General features: G+C 36.0%; 1 protein-coding gene and 1 long non-coding RNA gene across 8 annotated transcripts; both read right to left on the reverse strand.

Moving 5' to 3' along the window:
- Nucleotides 1-7665: 7665 nt before the first annotated feature.
- Nucleotides 7666-10809, reverse strand: LOC110447060. Its single transcript, XR_002462552.1, has 2 exons — nt 9668-10809; nt 7666-8957 (listed from the first exon to the last, which is right to left on the reverse strand). It is a non-coding gene; the product is annotated as an uncharacterized LOC110447060 (long non-coding RNA).
- A 479-nt stretch (nt 10810-11288) lies between these two features.
- Nucleotides 11289-17580, reverse strand: LOC110447058. 7 transcript variants are annotated; one of them, XM_021492476.1, is made up of 6 exons: nt 17279-17580; nt 15756-15889; nt 15139-15304; nt 14586-14662; nt 14045-14175; nt 11289-13210 (listed from the first exon to the last, which is right to left on the reverse strand). In XM_021492476.1, the coding sequence occupies exons 2-6, from the start codon at nt 15879-15881 to the stop codon at nt 12976-12978; spliced, it is 735 nt and encodes a 244-aa protein (XP_021348151.1). In that variant the 5' UTR covers nt 15882-15889; nt 17279-17580; the 3' UTR covers nt 11289-12975. The 7 variants fall into 7 exon arrangements, with proteins under 7 accessions (XP_021348151.1, XP_021348150.1, XP_021348149.1 ...); XM_021492475.1 differs by lacking the exon at nt 17279-17580 and adding an exon at nt 16855-17128; XM_021492474.1 differs by lacking the exon at nt 17279-17580 and adding an exon at nt 16847-17128.
- Nucleotides 17581-17953: the final 373 nt, after the last annotated feature.

Raw genomic sequence — 17953 nt, forward strand, 5'->3', positions numbered from 1 at the left:
CCATATTTCTGTAAAAAAAAAAAGGACTTGTCTTCTTTTAATTGCTATTTGCGATTTTAAAATCTCATGATTTACTGTTGTAGCAAGTGTTTCTAACGTTTTGTTTTCACCTTACGCCATACCAAGATTGTGATTTTAAAAAAGTCTACCTTTCTGCATGAGAGCGATATATTATATATATATCATAATTTCTATTTATTTCAGAACTGGTATGTATTGTTTTTAATTCAGAATGCAAAAACTAAACAAATGAATTAATAAAAAGTATTGAACTTGAAAATCAATGTTGTAATTTTGTAATATTCCTCGAACCTGGTGGAAACCTTTTACATGGCGTTGTCCGTTTGTCAATATAAAGTATAATGCATGCGTGGAGCCACAATATAGTCAAGCTAGGGCCCCTTTCACATATTTAATAGGTTCAACCTTAGAAAGATAATAACAGGCGCAGATCTGAACCAAGGCAGACCTCAAGAATATTTGGCACGTGTAGATTTAGGGTCCAGACGTACCTGACCGAAAGTGAATTGCCGACTATTGCTAGTTTGGGTTATTTCTTTATATAAAACAAAGTCAATCCACATGCAGATTTTAGGAAACGTTATATAACTTGGTGGACGCGTTAAAGAAGGACACAATATTTTTGATGTATTGTTATTTATTCTCCGAAACTGTGCATGTTTAAGCTCTGCCTATAGTTAAGTCCAAGGGCGTTCGTTTATCGTGGAACCAACAGAGATACAAATCTCTCTTAAACCACTTGCTGGATAGTGGAATAACCAGACTAGAGGGCCGAGATTAATAAAGCATACATGACAACTATTTTCTCTGACGTTCATTACATACAGGTAACTGTCAGTTCAAATAATTATTATCACTTGTCTGTTTCTCGGCTATGGAAAACATTGTATCTAGAAATTCTGTCTATATCTGTATAATCCTTGATGCAGAATATGTTTCTAGGGTTGAAGGAGTGTGTATGAAATTTCAATTGCTGATTTTATTTTATTTTTTAGCTCGCCTGCCCGAAGGGCAAATGAGCTTATGCCATGGAACAGTGTTCATCATCCATCCATCCATCAACTTTTCCTTTAAAATGCTATTAGTCCTGGATGGCTAGGTGGATTTTAACTAAATTTTGTCTGGTGCATCCTTGGTCCAAGGGCACTCAATTTTGTATAAACCGTGGGGGTGCCCCCCCCCCCTTTGGGGCAGAGGAGCGGGCCCAATAGGGGAAATAGAAATAAAACCTTTAAAATCCTTCTTCTAGCATAGGAATAAAGGGGTTTTATTCTTATTTAGTCTGGAGCGTTCTCAGGCCGAGGAACTAAATTTTGTAAAAACGGTGGTCGTGGTCCCCCTGGTGGCAGAGGGGTGGGGCCGAATAGAGGAAATAGAGATACAACTTTAAAATCCTACTTCTACCATAGGGATTAATGGATTTCATCCTAATTTGGTGTGGAGCATTCTTAGGCCAAGGGGACTCAATTTTGTAGTAACGTTGGGTATGCACCTGCGTCTGTGTGTATGACCCTGAGGAACTCACCACCTCCACTGATGAGTAGGACCTTGCAGTTGTGACGGTCCCCAATGATCAGGTTCCCCACACTGTCATACAACGCACCATGGGGGTCAAATGGTCCACCTCCTGTTTGTGGTGTTGGTTTATATGTACTGGGGATGTCACCTCTATATATACAAATAGCTCCTTGAAATCAGTGTCCATCACAACAACATGTCCCTTTCCATCACCACCATCACTTTCACTACTGAAATCAGTGACTGCCACATTGTGAGTGACAGGACACTCGAGATCCTGTGTGGTAAACACACTAATGGTTTCCCAGTCCCTTTAGCCTTAGTAGTACACACCATTATACCATCTGTGGTAAATTTGGAGATGTATTTGGTCATCCCTACAATGACATGGTTACTGGCTGTAATACATATACATCTGGGTTTCTCCTTGGTACTGAATCTGTGTTAACTCAGTCATCCTGGTATAAGCTCCATGATGTTTTCTCATCACAGGCCCACAGTGTGTGTGTGGTGGGTGACAGACTGATGTCTTTTGATATAGACATTGTGTTTTACCTCCTGTATTACTCTACCCTTCCTGTCCAGGAGAGTTAATGTGTCTCTGTACCTGGTCCACACCTGACCATCAGTGGTTGGACATATAGAACTAACCTTAGTCTGTGGCAGTAGTGTGTATGTTGTCCCTGCTTTCTTCACTTTTGCTACTAACTGTTGTTGTGTAGAGGGTTGTCCCAGATCATCAGATGTTGAGACTAACCGATCATGGTCAGTTAAAGTTTGACCTTGACCTGAGGTTGTAACTTTTCCCAAGGCTTCTTTCAAGTGATCTTGAGGACTTTCATTTGGACTGAAGTTGGCAGTACCCAGGACAGGATTTACAGGGAGACTGTATGTAGGAGACTGGATATCACAAAATGCATCGTAAATCTGGATGTCAGAACCACACTGGAGAGCTGTCTTGCATTCTTGAATTTGTTGTTTGAGTTGCCTCTCGTACATCTCTAGGTCTAGCTGCGGGAACCGTAGCTTCTATGTCCGATTTTTTATGTTTTTTAATTTTTATTGTTTTCGGACTATCTATGGTCCGATAACAATAAAACTTAAAAAAAATAAAAAATCAGACATAGAAGCTACGGTTCCCGCAGCTACTCTAGGTCCTGTTCATATTTCTTTATCAGCTTGGAATTATCCTCTTCCATTTTGTGATAAAGAGAGAGTGTCTAGCTAGCTGTGCTGTAAGCATGTCCAGCTCTTGTTTTAATTTATTCATTTGCATCTTAAACTTTTGTGACAGCTAGCTTCTCAAAAGTACTGAGGTAGAGGGGGGGGGGGGGGGGGGAACCACATATACAAAATTGGTTCCCCTTCACCCAAGGGTGCTTCATACTAAATTCGGACTAAGTCCTGTCATTCCTACAGAAGAAGAAGGATTTTGAAGAATTTGCTGTTTCCCCCTATTGGGTCGCACTCCTCCAGGGGGCTACTAAGTTTGTTAAAACAAATGACCTTGACTTATATTCAAGGTCACAGGAGTCAAATATGTTTAAATCATTTAAACAACTTCTATTGATAACCAAAAAGCCCATGCTTCCTGGAATAGAGCCAGACAAGTTTGAGAATGAAAATGACCTTGACATACTTTCAAGGTCACAGGGATCAGATATGTCAAACACTTCAAATGACTTCTTTGAAAAACTGAAAGCGATAGAATTTTCATATTTGGCTCGTGGCTTCCTGGGATAGAGCCTGAAAGTTTGCGAATGAAAAAGACCTTGACCTACTTTCAAGGTCACAGGGTCATATATGTCAAAAAATCAAACGATTTCTCTGAAGAACTGAACGGGATAGAATTAATATATTTGGCTGGTAGCATCTTGGGATTGAGCCCGACAAAGTTTGTTGAGAATGAAAATGACCTTGACCTACTTTTAAGGTCAAAGCAGTCAAATATGTCAAACACTTCAAAAAACTTTTGGATAATTAAAAAGAAAAGAATCTTCATATTATGCTGGTGGCTTTCTGGGATAGAACCCGACAAACTTTTAGAATGACCTCAACTTACTATCAAGGTCGCAGGGGCCAAATATTTCAAGCTCTTCGATCAACTTTTTTGTACAAGGGCTGGTGGATTGCAGATTGCAAGAATTAAGTCGCCGACGTATGACTTGACCTCTTACCTTTACTTTTGACAATATTTGTCCCGAGGCTCATTTTCTCTGCTACATTTTGTATTTCACTTTGAGTAACCAGATTTAGTGTACATCTTGGGATGGAAGAGTTCAAGAAGTAGGTCAATTGGATCTGTCTGTGACCTATGCTTTGACCTTACCTTTTGAAAATGTTTGTCCAGAGCATATCTTCCATACTATTTCACAGCCTGTAACCAGATTTGGTGTAACAATCTTTGATTTAAAAACAATTTCCTTCACTCTGCCTTTTCTCTTCAATTCCAAAACTAAGCTATATTAGAATCTTTGCACTCTTGATACTTCATAAAACCATATTGCAAATTTCTGCTGTTGGCATCAAAACAATTTTACAATTACAAAGATGCCTTTCTTGTTATATTGTGTATCGGGATACTTTCCTAACAGGAGATTATAGATTGTCTTGTTGGGTTTGATATCCTATTATCAGCTAGGGTCATTTAAGGATGTACCTCCATTAATGCAATGTATGCATCTGTGTGCCGAGGCAGCATATTGGTGAATTTGCCACCTCACTGAAATACCATGCCGAAGACACCTAGCACTGTATTCCACCCACTCGCATTAAACTGACAGGTAAATCAGTTGTTGACAAAATATTTAAAGATTTTGATATCAGATATTTCTACCAGGTATCCTGGGAGGTTATTCCAGTCAGTTGTGGGGTCCTCAAAATACATATACAAACAACAAACGCTCAATATAATACTCAAATATTTGTATTTATTATTCATTTCAATAAATCAATATAAAGAGTTATTATTATATTTCAAATGGAATAAATTCCTCAAAGATGATATTATAAAACTATTTAATGTCCCTGTAACTTGTACATTTTTTGATGAATCAAATTCTTGGGTAAAATAAGGTTTTCCAAGATAATTTGAAAATGACCTCGTGTGATCACTTTCCCACAAATTTGATTTAAATTCCTAACTTTTCTGTTAAGCCACAAAATTTTCCTTACCAAGTTCGCTGAAATTCTCCGGGTTAAAAAGTCCCGTTACACATTACTATTGTAAAGGCCTTGCAATCAAGTCAACAATTTCAATGAAACTATGAAATGTTATTCGTTTCATTTTCCCATGAAATTGACCAGAACATCATTGCGGTTGCCCATTAGTTCTTTTCCCATTTCATACCATTTCGCTTGCTTTTGGATGTATTTATATAAGATAATCAATATTGACAAATTCAGAATTACATACTTAGGTTTAACTTTTGTTGTAATAAAACTGTTACATTCAGAATGATGTACTTTCAACATGATCGATTAACAAAAAACATTCAATGACAAACTTGATTTTAACTTTAACTTTACTAGTAGACTTGCACAGGCCCAGTATAGGATTATATATATTGCTTTGGTCAATCTCATGAGCTGGTCGTGAGATAAAGTCAACAATAATGAAATTTGTCTTAAAAAAACGACTTTATTCATAACCTCATGAATGTGACATGCAAAAGATTCAATCATTAAACTTGCATGGTATCATTTTAAAGTACATCAAAACACAATTTGATGCTGGACATGGATCCATTCATATATAGGTCACAGCCACAATATCAACTTTGACTACTCAGGAATACAACATGCTTCACAACTATGTACTAAATGTAATCAGACCAAAATGACCAATCTCATTGAGTTTTATATCAACTTTTTATTTTTGGCAATTGCATTGGATTTTAAGTACTGTTTCTTGTTCTGGTTATTCCTTGTTCAGGCAGCATTGAGGGTGGTAATACCATGTTTATCCAACTATCTTGACTTAATAAAACAGTTGATTTCCCTAGCGAAAAAAAAAAAGAGTTAATGACCAAACAATTGTCACTCTCAGTCCCATTATCCTCTAATCCCAAAGAAGCAAGATGGGCGTACACACAGGTAACTTGAATACATAGCTGACCTTCGCCCTTCCTTGAAGAAGAAGGCAATGAGGCTGAAATATTGGCTCAGAGCGACATTGTCCGATCATTTATCTTAACTTAGTATCATACGTTTAACAGGGCATCTGGTAAACTTTTCATCCCTTGAGCTAGATAAGTGATACAATGACGACTCAATGTAAATCTCAATAATACAATGACGACTCAATGTAAATCTCTATAATACAATGACGACTCAATGCAAATCTCAATAATACAATGACGACTCGATGTAAATCTCTATAATACAATGACGACTCAATGTAAATCTCAATAATACAATGACGACTCAATGTAAATCTCTATAATACAATGACGACTCAATGCAAATCTCAATAATACAATGACGACTCGATGTAAATCTCTATAATACAATGACGACTCAATGTAAATCTCAATAATACAATGACGACTCAATGTAAATCTCNTTATAAATCAGCATACACATGTTTATACATATAACAGAAGAAATAAACAATACACAAATATATACATTTCATGAAGATCTACATTTAGGTTTGGCCTGTAAATCTCAATAATACAATCAGCAACAAAAGATATTAAGCCAATATTATTTTTTAGAATTTGTTTATTAAAACAAATTTGCCATCATACCTTAAAAGACTGTTTGGGATAACATAGCAATTAGCAAATCGCAATACATGAATACAAATCAATAAATGATATATTTATTTATGTATTTATTATCTATTTTATTTTCATGCCATCTTCAAAGAAGAGATATCCCAGAGGGATCTTGGCACCCACCATCATAAGATCTTTATTAGTTCTATGTATTTGAGTAGGTTTGTTTCTTTTCTCTATTCCATTAAGAGCCTTGTAAACAGCGGTACCGCTATAGTTGACATTTTTTTATGAAGAGCAAAAAGAAGCATGCCCTTCTAAATTCCAAGAGGGATCTACATAAGAATTTTTGAGAAAGATCCCTCCAGAATTTATGAGAAATATTATTAGATTTTTTTACTGTCCTTTACCTATAGGTAATTGTTCCGTCATGCAGGAAATCCTATTATTTATTACATACAACTATGGGCCAACAAGAACATACAAATGTAATTGTGTGATTTTTTGATATCAAAGTCATTTATGATATCAATACATTTTTGATATTAATAAATTCATTTTTGATATCAATGAATTCATGTAATTACTGATATTAAGAATTAAATTTGATATCTTGATATCAATGTCATGTTATTGTTATCAAACACTGATTTCTTGATATCAATAACTTACAAAACTTTTTATTAACTTATCAAAAATCAGGTGAATTCTAGATATCAAGAAGTAGATTTCTTGACATTAAGAATTTTACTCCTTGATGTCTAGATATTGATTTCTTAATAATTCAATCTAAAATAAATAGTACCACAAAGCCAAAATCAAGAGTCATCCAAATTTGAACATGTTCATTTTTTCAGTTCAAATGCATTTGTGCAATTTGATGAAAATCCCTCCAGGATTCCAAAAATAACAATTGCCAAGTTAAGCTGCCAAAATCCAAGATGGCCACCAGGCAGCCATCTTGTTTTTATGACAATTTCCAAAACAAAGTAAAATTTGATTAACATCCATCTGGTAGTCTGAGAGAAATGAAAACAATTGTTTTTAAAGATAGGCGACTAGGAACGACGGGAGAAAGGCGATTTGAACAGCCAACTATCTGATAATAGTCAGCAAGGGTTTTTTTGCATCTCTCTGTAAATGCTCTGAAAGAACCTTGTAATAATCAAGGAAAACACAGGAGATGATTAAACAGCAATTGTCATTCAACTCCATTGGCTGAAAAAAGCGACAGGACAGACAACCCTTACAAGTTCTCAACATCATATCAAGACCTTGCAGTTATGGAACCAAATACACAATTTATTATTTTTTTCTCCTCAAATATTTTATTTGTAAAGAACACATTTTTTTTGTAATATAGGGATTGGGAAGGGTTAATTAAGATACTGCCAATGAACTCTCATTTTTTTTTTTTTTAAATTTAAAAGAACCACATGTTTAGTATGTTTTCTTTAAGCTTGTAAGACGCAATGATCAACCCAACAGTCACAGTTTTGTGTGGTAGATGGAGGAAGTGTGAATGTGTTACGAAACTTTTATCAACAATCGTTTATGTGATAAAGCTTGCGTTGTTGAATAGAGCATGTGCCTATTTCAAAAGAATGCGCTTTATATCTGATAACTGAGAGCAAGAATGATGAAGAATGTACTTTATTCCTCCTGTCGGAGGGTGAAAAAAGGTCACACAGTCAAATATCAGAAAGATGGAAGAATGCGCTTTATTCCTCCTGTCGGAGGGTGTTAAAGTACTCTTTTTTTTTGCTATACTTAAAATTCATCACCATCACCCGACACGGTCAGACCGTTTTGTGTGGTAAAGGGAGGGAGCGTAATGTGTCAAGAAACCTTACAAAATATATCCAACGTAAAGATGATACTTGCTTTTTTGGAAGTCACTTTTAAAAGCGACAAATGTCACTTAAGAAAAGCTCCTAACAACAACTGCCCATTGGACACTTTCAGTGTCAAAGAAATGAAAACAAGGTGGACAATCTCTACAACTTCATAGCATTTAAGACTTTTTTCGTTTTCTTGACCATATTTTGGAGAGAAAATTGAGCATCAATTGGAGATGTGAAGGAGCGGATTATAAGGATCAGATCTGTAATTCATACACTCTTGTGATGAACAAACAGAGACCAATTTTATCATAATTACCGTTTGTAATGAAGCATGGATTGAAAAGGCATTGTTTGGAAACACTTTCACCAAAGATAATATCATAATATTTTATGAACCGAGCTTCAACGCTTGCAATGTTTATGAAGAAAATATCAAAAAAAATAATTGGAGCTTATAAAGAACCATTTTCATAGACAGAGAAAGAAAAAGAAAAATTTGTAATTTTTGAAAATGTTGGATACTAGCAGTATTGCTGGGTTTTTTTTATTGTCCTGAATTGCCACAACAAGTCAAATTTTCTGATCAACACTCATTCTTTAATGAAACATTGTCAAAAACCATCACCCAATCAGAATCCATCTGCCTTTTGTAACGTTACTTACGCAAGTCACTTAGTTATTTATCAAGTTCACTTTTAAGGTAATGGAAAATCTAACTTATTCAAAGCAATCTATGTAACTTAAATTTTTCTTCGTTTATTCACGTATTTATTTATTTTTCTTTTTACCGTGCATGATTGTATTCACTTCATATTGAATATATTTAAATCATTAATATACAGGGCAAACATACCTGAAAATCAGTGCATTTAGGATATTTTCGTTTTTATTGACAATATTTTGGAGAGAAAATTGAGCATCAATTGGAGATGTGAAGGAGCGGATTATAAGGATCACATCTGTAATTCATACACTCTTGTGATGAACAAAAAGAGACCAATTTTATCATAATTACCGTTTGTAATGAAGCATGGATTGAAAAGGCAATGTTTGGAAACATTTTCACCAAAGATAATATCATAATATTTTATGAACCGAGCTTCAACGCTTGCAATGTTTATGAAGAAAATATCAAAAAAAAATGGAGCTTATAAAGAACCATCAGATAGTTAATTTTCATGGACAGAAAAAGAAAAAGAAAAATTTGTAATTTTTGAAAATGTTGGGTACTAACAGTATTGCTGGATTTTTTTTTATTGTCCCTGAATTGCCACAACGAGACAAATTTTCTGATCAACACTCATTCTTTAATGAAACATTGTCAAAAACCATCACCCAATCAGAATCTATCTGCCTTGTGTAACGTTACTTACGCAAGTCACTTGGTTATTTACCAAGTTCAATTTTAAGGTAATGGAAAATCTAACTTATTCAAAGCAATCCATGTACCTTAAATTTGTCTTCATTTATTTACATGTTTATTTATTTTTCTTTTTACCGTGCATGATTGTATTCACTTCATATTGAATATATTTAAATCATTAATATACAGGGCAAACATACCTGAAAATCAGTGGTCTAATTTTTTTTAAACTTTTTTTGATGTTATAAAGAGCCTTCCCATGAGAAATTCTCAAGGTCAGAAGAAGAAAAGGAACAATTTGTAACTTTAACCACAAATTTCAGATACCGACAGCTTTGTACCTGTTATCAGAAATTTCCCCCGAATTGCCACTAGAGGTGAAATGTACTTATAAAAACTCATTTTTTAATGTTTCATTGTCAGAAACCATCAGGCCAAAAAAAAATACTTGGTTTTCAGGCCCGTGCGCTTATTTTAATGGTCAGAAGAAGAAATGAATCAAATTGTAACTTTTACCACGAATTCCGGATACCAACAGCGTTGTACCCGTTATCAGAAATTTCCCCGGAATTGCCATTACAGGTGAAATGTACTTATAAACACTCATTTTTTGATGAAACATTGTAAGAAACCATCAGGCCAGAAAAATTTGATTACTTGATTCTCAGGCCCGTGCGCATTTCATTTTAGGGCACCGCATTGCCGATTTTATCATTAAATTATTAAAAAGAAAATCGTGAATGCGCCAGCCGCCGTCTTTAAAAAAAAAAAGAGGAAAATTAATCTGCACGTCTTTTTTTTCATCGCTAGTGGTACTTTTTTAGAGCTTACCTATATAAAGAGCCTTCCCATGAGAAATTTTTCATGGTCAGAAGAAGAAAAGAATCAATTTGTAACTTTTACCACTAATTTCAGATACCGACAGCGTTGTACCCGTTATCAGAAATTTCCCCCAATTGCCACTACAGGTGGAATGCATTGCCGATTTTATAGTGAAAGTAATTAAAAAACCCACAGCCAGCGTCTTTAAAAAAATCCGGAAAATTAGTCTGCATGTCGTTTTTCCTCGTTAAGTCACCCAAATCCCAAAAATGTTAGAAAAAGATAAGAAATTGATATACAGGCAAGCCTTAAAACGATTATGACTTATAATTATTAATCTTGTGTACAAATGACGCTCATTTCATTACAAATAAGGAATTGGGGGGTTTGTGATTCTCATCTGGCACAATGTGGGAAGATTTTCAGAGGCTTGCTCTATGATGGGTCTCTACACAACTATAAAAAGACAAGGTAATGCCCACAATGAACGTTTTACACACTACATAATGAAAAAAAGATCGCCCTCGTCTCATTTTTGCCATGTAAAATATGAGAAAAATAATTCCCCGACGCATCTTTTTTTGAAAAAAATTGGCCTGAGAAACAAGTAATTAGCTTTTTTTGGACCTCACTACATTAATAATGCAAGTCACGAAGTTATTTACCAAGTTCACCTTTGAAGCAATGGGGAATTGGAGCAATCCAAATACCTTTATTTATGATAATATTTTTTTTTTGCGTGATTGTATTCACTGCATACTAAATATGCTTTTATATCATTGATATAGGTAGCAAATATACCAGCATCCTTAACATGAAGCGGCAAGTTAGTGCTGCCATGCTGGGTAATTCATCGCAAAAAACGATGGAAGACGGGCCTTGATGGTTACATAAATTAGCAAGAACACCATGGCCAGGATCCCCAAAATTGGTACTACATGTACAACCGGATATTATGGCTGATGCATCTGTTCTGTTGCAGTTAGACAAAGAATTGCAATGGTGTGAAAGTTTATTGCAGTAACTTTTCACTACATTTGTTTTTGATAATCCCTGATAATCCCTGTCCCACTGCACCGTGTTTTTTTCTTCTTTAAACATTAACTTCCTCTTAACCCTTTAAGAGCTGTTCATCTAGGTTAAGGGTATGCAAATCAGAAAGTGGAGGCCCTGAACTAGCATTTCTGCAATGTATAGTAAGAATAGAGTTGCTGATAATGAGATATGCACCGCTGAACACACCTTACCTAGCGAGCGAATGTTAGCGTTCAAAGTGACCAGCCATACTCACAACTTAACAAGCTACAGAGACACTAGATCTAGAGGGTCCCGATACCGACAGTGCTCAAAGTAACATACTTTCATGTGACGTGTGTAGTATTGATATGGACAATCAAACACAAACTATTCAATGTTCCAACTGTCTCGGATGGTCCCACATTGCCTGTGAAAACCTGTCACCCGATGACAGCATTGTAACAAATGAAGAAATTGATTTCAAATTTGCTTCATGTGCCTTTTTCGATAGCCCTGTGAAAAGCTCGCCAGAAATGCCATCAAAATTATGGATTTTACGGATGGGTGAATATTTCACTTAGGACAAAAAATTCTGTGTAAAACTAAAAGTAATATTCAATCGCAACAAGCTTGGGATAGGTAGTATATTTATTAGTATGATGGTGAAGAACTTACTCCAGCATGAAAAAATTAGACAGGTGCAAAATGTGCAAGCAGTCGAGAGGAAGGAAACCTATAACCGTCATCTAACGAAACAACATCCAGGATGCACGGTGGAACCTTAAGTACTGGAGGACGCCTCCGAGCAGAACGCAGAAAAACCAGGAAACAAACACCCTTTTGAATCACTAACCAAGGAACACATGGATCAAGTAAAGTTCCGGGTAACATAGGAACTAGAAAAGTTGGACCGGCCCACAAAAACTTCATATATAAATCAGCATCGGATTCTACTTTAGCCTTGGATGAACAATGTTTATCATTACTATTTAATATTTAATGTTTTATTCATGAAACCAAGGACTATATGATAAGGGCAACCTATAGTCTAATTTATCCTATATGCAATAAGTTAATAACGTTGGAAAAGGACAATTTGAACCCAAATTGACGATGTTACATCCCCCACCTTTTAAGTCCTAAATCTAGTTTATGATAATTTTGTAAATGTTTATCTTACAACACTATTGATGGTACACTATGGTACACTATGGTACACTATGGTACACTATGGAACACTATGGAACACTATGGTACACTATGGTACACGTAAAGTAATCGTTACTTGATAAGATCATGCGACATATATTGCATGAAGTCACATGTAACAATAGAAAAAGAGCCCACATTTTTAGTACCTTAGGGATAAAATTCATCATTATTGTCCTGAAGCCCACTGTTCGGGCGAAACTGATATACACATTCTAATAAATATACCTACCTAACCGAGCTTGTTGCGATTGAATATTACTGTTAGTTTTCCCTTATTCCTCAATTGCCCTGCATTCTTGGTATCCAAGCAAGGGATAACGAATGGAACCTCTAGAACCTATACTAGAGGTACGGTGTTGGAAATTTCTCTGTAAATGTAGTATTTTATAACATCATGGCTACATGTTACATCCCCCACCTTTTAAGTCCTAAATCTAGTCCTCTCCTTTTTTTTATTCTACTTGAGTCCTTTCTTCTTGACATAAGCGTTGAAGTCGTCACTGTTGAGCCTGTAGCCCCAGTGCTGGAGAGTCTGTCTGACAACTGGTGAGATTGCCCTGTTGTCGTAGCCACACCCCGACTTGACACACTTGGATATAAGGTTGTTCCTCCAACGTCCTGTCACGCCTGCACACCGCAGCCAACGACCAACCTGTCTTTCGTCATCAGGCGTTCGTCTGCCCAGATAAAACCTACAAGATTGCAAGTTTAGGGTTTAAAATCTACAAAGGTCAATGGTAGTTTATAGTGTTATACCTGGCAAAATCTACAAAGACCAGGCTAATAATTTAGGGAAAAAAACCCACAAAAAGACAACTGTTTTGAGTGTCTGAGGTCAAACCTGGTAATAGCAGCAGAAATCTATTCTAAAAGTTTTAGATAAATTTCAAACTTGGAAAAACTTAAAAAAAGATCAAGGTTATCAATTTATCTATTCATCAACAAATCAAATTAATGAACAGTTGTCAGCTCCAGTTTACCTTTTACTTTTGTATGAAAGTCTTCACATTTTATGATGTGACAAGTTAACATTTGAATATCTGATTCATTCATTTAAATATTTCTCCAGGTAAGACCCCAGTATATTTAAAATAGTGCCAGACGTCATTTCAAACACAAAACTTCATAGAGGACATTTTTAAGTCTCTAAAATCATGGCTTCAAACATGAAATATCAAACTTCCCTAAATCCAAACATCAAGATAACTCCATAAATTATTTCACTGGTATACATTTTTGTATATCACATCATAAAGCGGGTGTTTGGGTGGCACAGTGGATAGCGCACTCGCCTTTCACCAAGGCGGCCAGGGTTCAATTCCCAGATAGAACCTGAAATGGTACGGGGATACCTGCCTGACCATGTGGGTTTTCTCGTGGTACTCCAGTTTCCTCGCTCAATAAGAAGCCTGAACGCTTACATCCAGGCCAACAAGAGGGATAAATCTAAGCTTAAATTACTTATATTCCTTAATCATGTTCCTCAGCCATCGACCAGCTGACAGACTAGATTATTGAATACTCACCTACAATACCAATGGAACCAGCCATACGGATCTTGCTTGTGTATCCAATCACTCTCCTCCCACATTTGCAAGCTCCCTCCGCATTTGACCTTGTAAGTGTTCACCTCATTGCGGTATGTAGCATTGGTCACCTGTAAGTAGGTAAAACACCCAAATTTGTATGGAGACCATCTTATCAACCCTTTCACCCCTATGTAACTGTAGTAGACTCCACCATGCATTGATCTGGACGAGTCCATTATGGTCTACAGTGGTGAAAGGGTAAAGGAAGTCTTTAAAGTGGTCTCTTAGCAAAGGTTTATATAGGAGGGTGATCTTGACTTTGACAGTGCTCTCGAACAAACTTCAGGATAGACACAACAAAATTATGGTACAGTGTAGGTAGGGTAACCTAGTTACAAAATTTTAAAAAACAATTCTCAAATTCTGGAAAAGAAGTATACTAAATGTAATTTGACAGATTGATAACAGACACAATGCTGTAACATAAAAGCTACTTGTGAGCTATTGTGTTAGTTATATCTATCCTGCTGACACCTACCTGTTTGGCAATGTTAAGACCCTCAAACCAGTCAGAAGGAAACTCCTTGTAAACCTCTGCACCAGAGTAACTTTTACCTGTAATGTAACATTGTGATACATTGAGGTATCTATGTCTGTTATCTGTCTTTTAACAAATCAAAGTTAACTATATACGAAAATCCTGTATCTAACTATTTATTTGTTAAAGTTAATTCTCTATCAAGGCTTAAAATAAAGATAAGAGAGAAAAAAAATCTGGTGCGAAACATCAATATTGTCCTTGCACGACAACATGTTATATGGTCAAGTGGTTTTTTACCTGAACTATACAACAGCTCATTCCTTTATAAGTTTGGAAAATATAGCATTATTTTTATTGAAATTGGGAACATATTCCTCATTTTCGGTCATTTTGGGAAAATATGGCACTTTTAAGCTAGCGGAAACAGTCTGTATTCGGCTGTAAAATAGAACAATAAGAAATCACTGATGGTGTAAAAAAAAAAAAATTTAAAAGACGGTCCTTAGATTGTGGACTGTTTGCTCCAAATGAGTTGAAAAGAAGTATTTACCTGTTGCACCAGACTTAATTGAACGAAAATATGTTCCTCCGAAACTTCCAGCCTGCAGAACTTCTTTTGGAGTCATATTGGGTCGGAAATCCGGCCAGTCAGGGAATTCTAATTGAATGTTCTTGTTTTTGGAAGGAATTTTCTCAGAAAAATTCAGTTCAGTTGTCTGAAAAATAAATTTATTATACACAAAATTTTCAAATATGTTTGTATACATGTAGTTAATAGCCGAAAATGTATCCTTAGATAAGAATGACACTGCTTGTGAAGACACTTTTAGCTTACCTACAGTTTTAGAAGAATATGGATACTCTGGTGGTCATCTTGGTGTCAGCACATTGGCATTGTCATATTAATATTTAGCTTCAGTTTTGACATTTATTCATAAAGCATTCAGTATCTGTACAAGAATAAGACGGTTTCCAAGTCATCTTACATTGATGTTGTGCAGTTTTATGCAATGTTTTTGACTTTCTATACACGTCAAATACTCGTTGAATAGGTAAACAATCCTTTTTTTCGAACAGTTCTATAGTTTATTCTTCTTTTCACTAGTTTGTGTTCATATTTGGTTTAAATTGCATGATCACAGAAAACATTTTGTCAAAGTTCTTTACCTCAAAATTTGTTGACTGGTCAATAAGCTTGGAATAATTCTTCGGCTTGTTGACTGTGATTTTTGCATTTTTGGACTTCTTTCCCTCCGAGCCACCTGCCTCCTGTGCCAATGATCGCTTTGGCATTGTTTTTCCTGAAAAGAATTTTGAATTTTTATTATTTTCAAGAGGAAAAGATTAAATGTAAGCCTAACACTTAATCCCCCACTCCAAAAAAAAATTATTCTGGATCCGCCCAAATGCAGATCTGCCTGGCTGGGAATTAGCCATGTGCCTTCACGTAACTCGTGTCGTTTGAGAATCGAATTCTCCGAGATAGAACAGATAAAAATTTAAAGTAACAACAGAAATTGAACTAAATTGGCAGTACAGAAGATACCTGTATAGCTATATGTTATCTGCAGTAGTAGCAAACGCTTTCCAATGAATCGCCGCGTGTTGAATGGCGTCAAGCTGGCCTGCAGTAACTCAAGTCGCAATAATAATACTTCCGGTTTACCTTATCGGCCACTTTTGCCTGGTATAATTTTACTCTCTCAACATAAGTTTTTACCGGGTGTCGTATTTGTAAGTGATAACCTTTTTATAACATATATTATTTGTTTGATGGGTCATTTATTTGTTGAATGATACAAGTTTTTGGCGTTTTCATTACGTGTTGTACAACATGAATTTGCTGTTAATATTCTCCAACTGAACGGTTTTTGTCACGGACTTAAATAATCTTATCTAATTCCGTGGTTTTTTACAGGATGAATTATATTACTGATATCTCTATCCTCAGAACACTTTCCACTTCCTAAAAATGAACGTTTTACGCTTACAACTGTAATGTAAAACCGATGTTATTGCAATTAAACAAAAAAATCATATATGTTTTCATTATACCTACATGAGATTTTTTTTCTTTGTTTGCAGTATTATTGAATTGAAACGTTCCAAAGTTACCTAAAGCGCAAATCTGTACCTGCAAATTAATGTTGCTTAGACTGACAACATCCGGTAATTTAAGCAAGGCTAAACTAAGCGATAAAGCTTATTGCGGGCAAGCTTGGCTTTAGGCGTTGGTTTGCAAAGTGCGCGCAGCTTACATAATTACATGACTTCCGGTAGAACTTTCCAAATTGCATCAGGCTATTTTCGTCGTATCCGCCATCACAAATTAAAATCATCTTCGCATATTACATGGGCGATATATATTTGTCAATCATGAAGACCAACAATATAGCGGCCAAAGGTCAATAACCAATGTCGCTAATAATTAATATTACATTCTTCTCTCGTCAAACAACAGAGCTCTGTGCACGTAACCTCCCCAATGTTTCCTTCTCTCCATTTGGCCAAACAGTCAAGAGAACGCCCAATGCATTTTGGGATTGGACGGCATGCGACGGAAAAGTGCGAAGTGATCCGATTTTAACCAATCTTTTATTTTATACGCAAATCTGTGTGAAAAAAATGTGTTGAAATAGTTAATGATAGAAATTAAACTGGCAATAAAACGTAATTATTAAATTACTTACCATAACCTATTCCGGTTGAAAATATTATATGCAACTTCACAGCACTGTTACATGCTAACGTTCTTTGTGTAAGCTTGTCCGTTGAAACGGCCAGGTTTGAGCACAGACAGTATCAGGTGATGAAGGAACACTTGTTTTATGCGGAGTTCGCTCGTTGTACGCCTACACGTGGTGAATTTCCCAAAGGCCTGCAACAAGCCTCGTTTCCGATCTTAGTCGTTTCTAGAAAGAAATGTTAACGGGTCTGTGCTTGCTGGGCCGTTTTCGTTTGAACGGTTGAACCGGTTGGAACACACAGTTGTTCGATCGTTTATTAAATAAGATCGGACTAGTAATATGATGCTGCTTTCAGGCGAGCCTTGACAAAGCCTTGCAAGGCCTGCATAAACATTTGCAGGTCCGTCAGGTAATCATGGTAATCAGAGTCCAACACGACATGTCACTGTGATCGGGTTCGAGTACGTACTCCACAAAAGGCTACAATTTCGCGTATCCCGGTTGAAACGGTACGTGTGGCGCAGAAATTTTCCACGATAAACGAACACACTTGGACCGTTCTATAAGCAGAGCTAAAAATCCACAGTTTCGGAGAATAAAAAACAATGTATCAAGAATAGTATGCCCTTCTCTCACGCGTCCACTAAATTACATAACGTATCTTAAAAATTACATGTG

Source organism: Mizuhopecten yessoensis, unplaced genomic scaffold (assembly GCF_002113885.1).
Source record: "Mizuhopecten yessoensis strain PY_sf001 unplaced genomic scaffold, ASM211388v2 scaffold3139, whole genome shotgun sequence".
Taxonomy (NCBI): Eukaryota; Metazoa; Mollusca; class Bivalvia; order Pectinida; family Pectinidae; genus Mizuhopecten; species Mizuhopecten yessoensis.

Excerpts from the sequence above, each read along its gene's own strand:
- LOC110447058 (XM_021492476.1), bottom strand. The coding sequence starts at position 15,881 with ATGCCAAAGCGATCATTGGCACAGGAGGCAGGTGGCTCGGAGGGAAAG. Across the intron at positions 14,176-14,585 it reads GTCTTAACATTGCCAAACAG|GTGACCAATGCTACATACCG; the intron begins GTAGGTGTCAGC and ends ACCTACTTACAG. Across the intron at positions 13,211-14,044 it reads TGGTTCCATTGGTATTGTAG|GTTTTATCTGGGCAGACGAA; the intron begins GTGAGTATTCAA and ends GCAATCTTGTAG.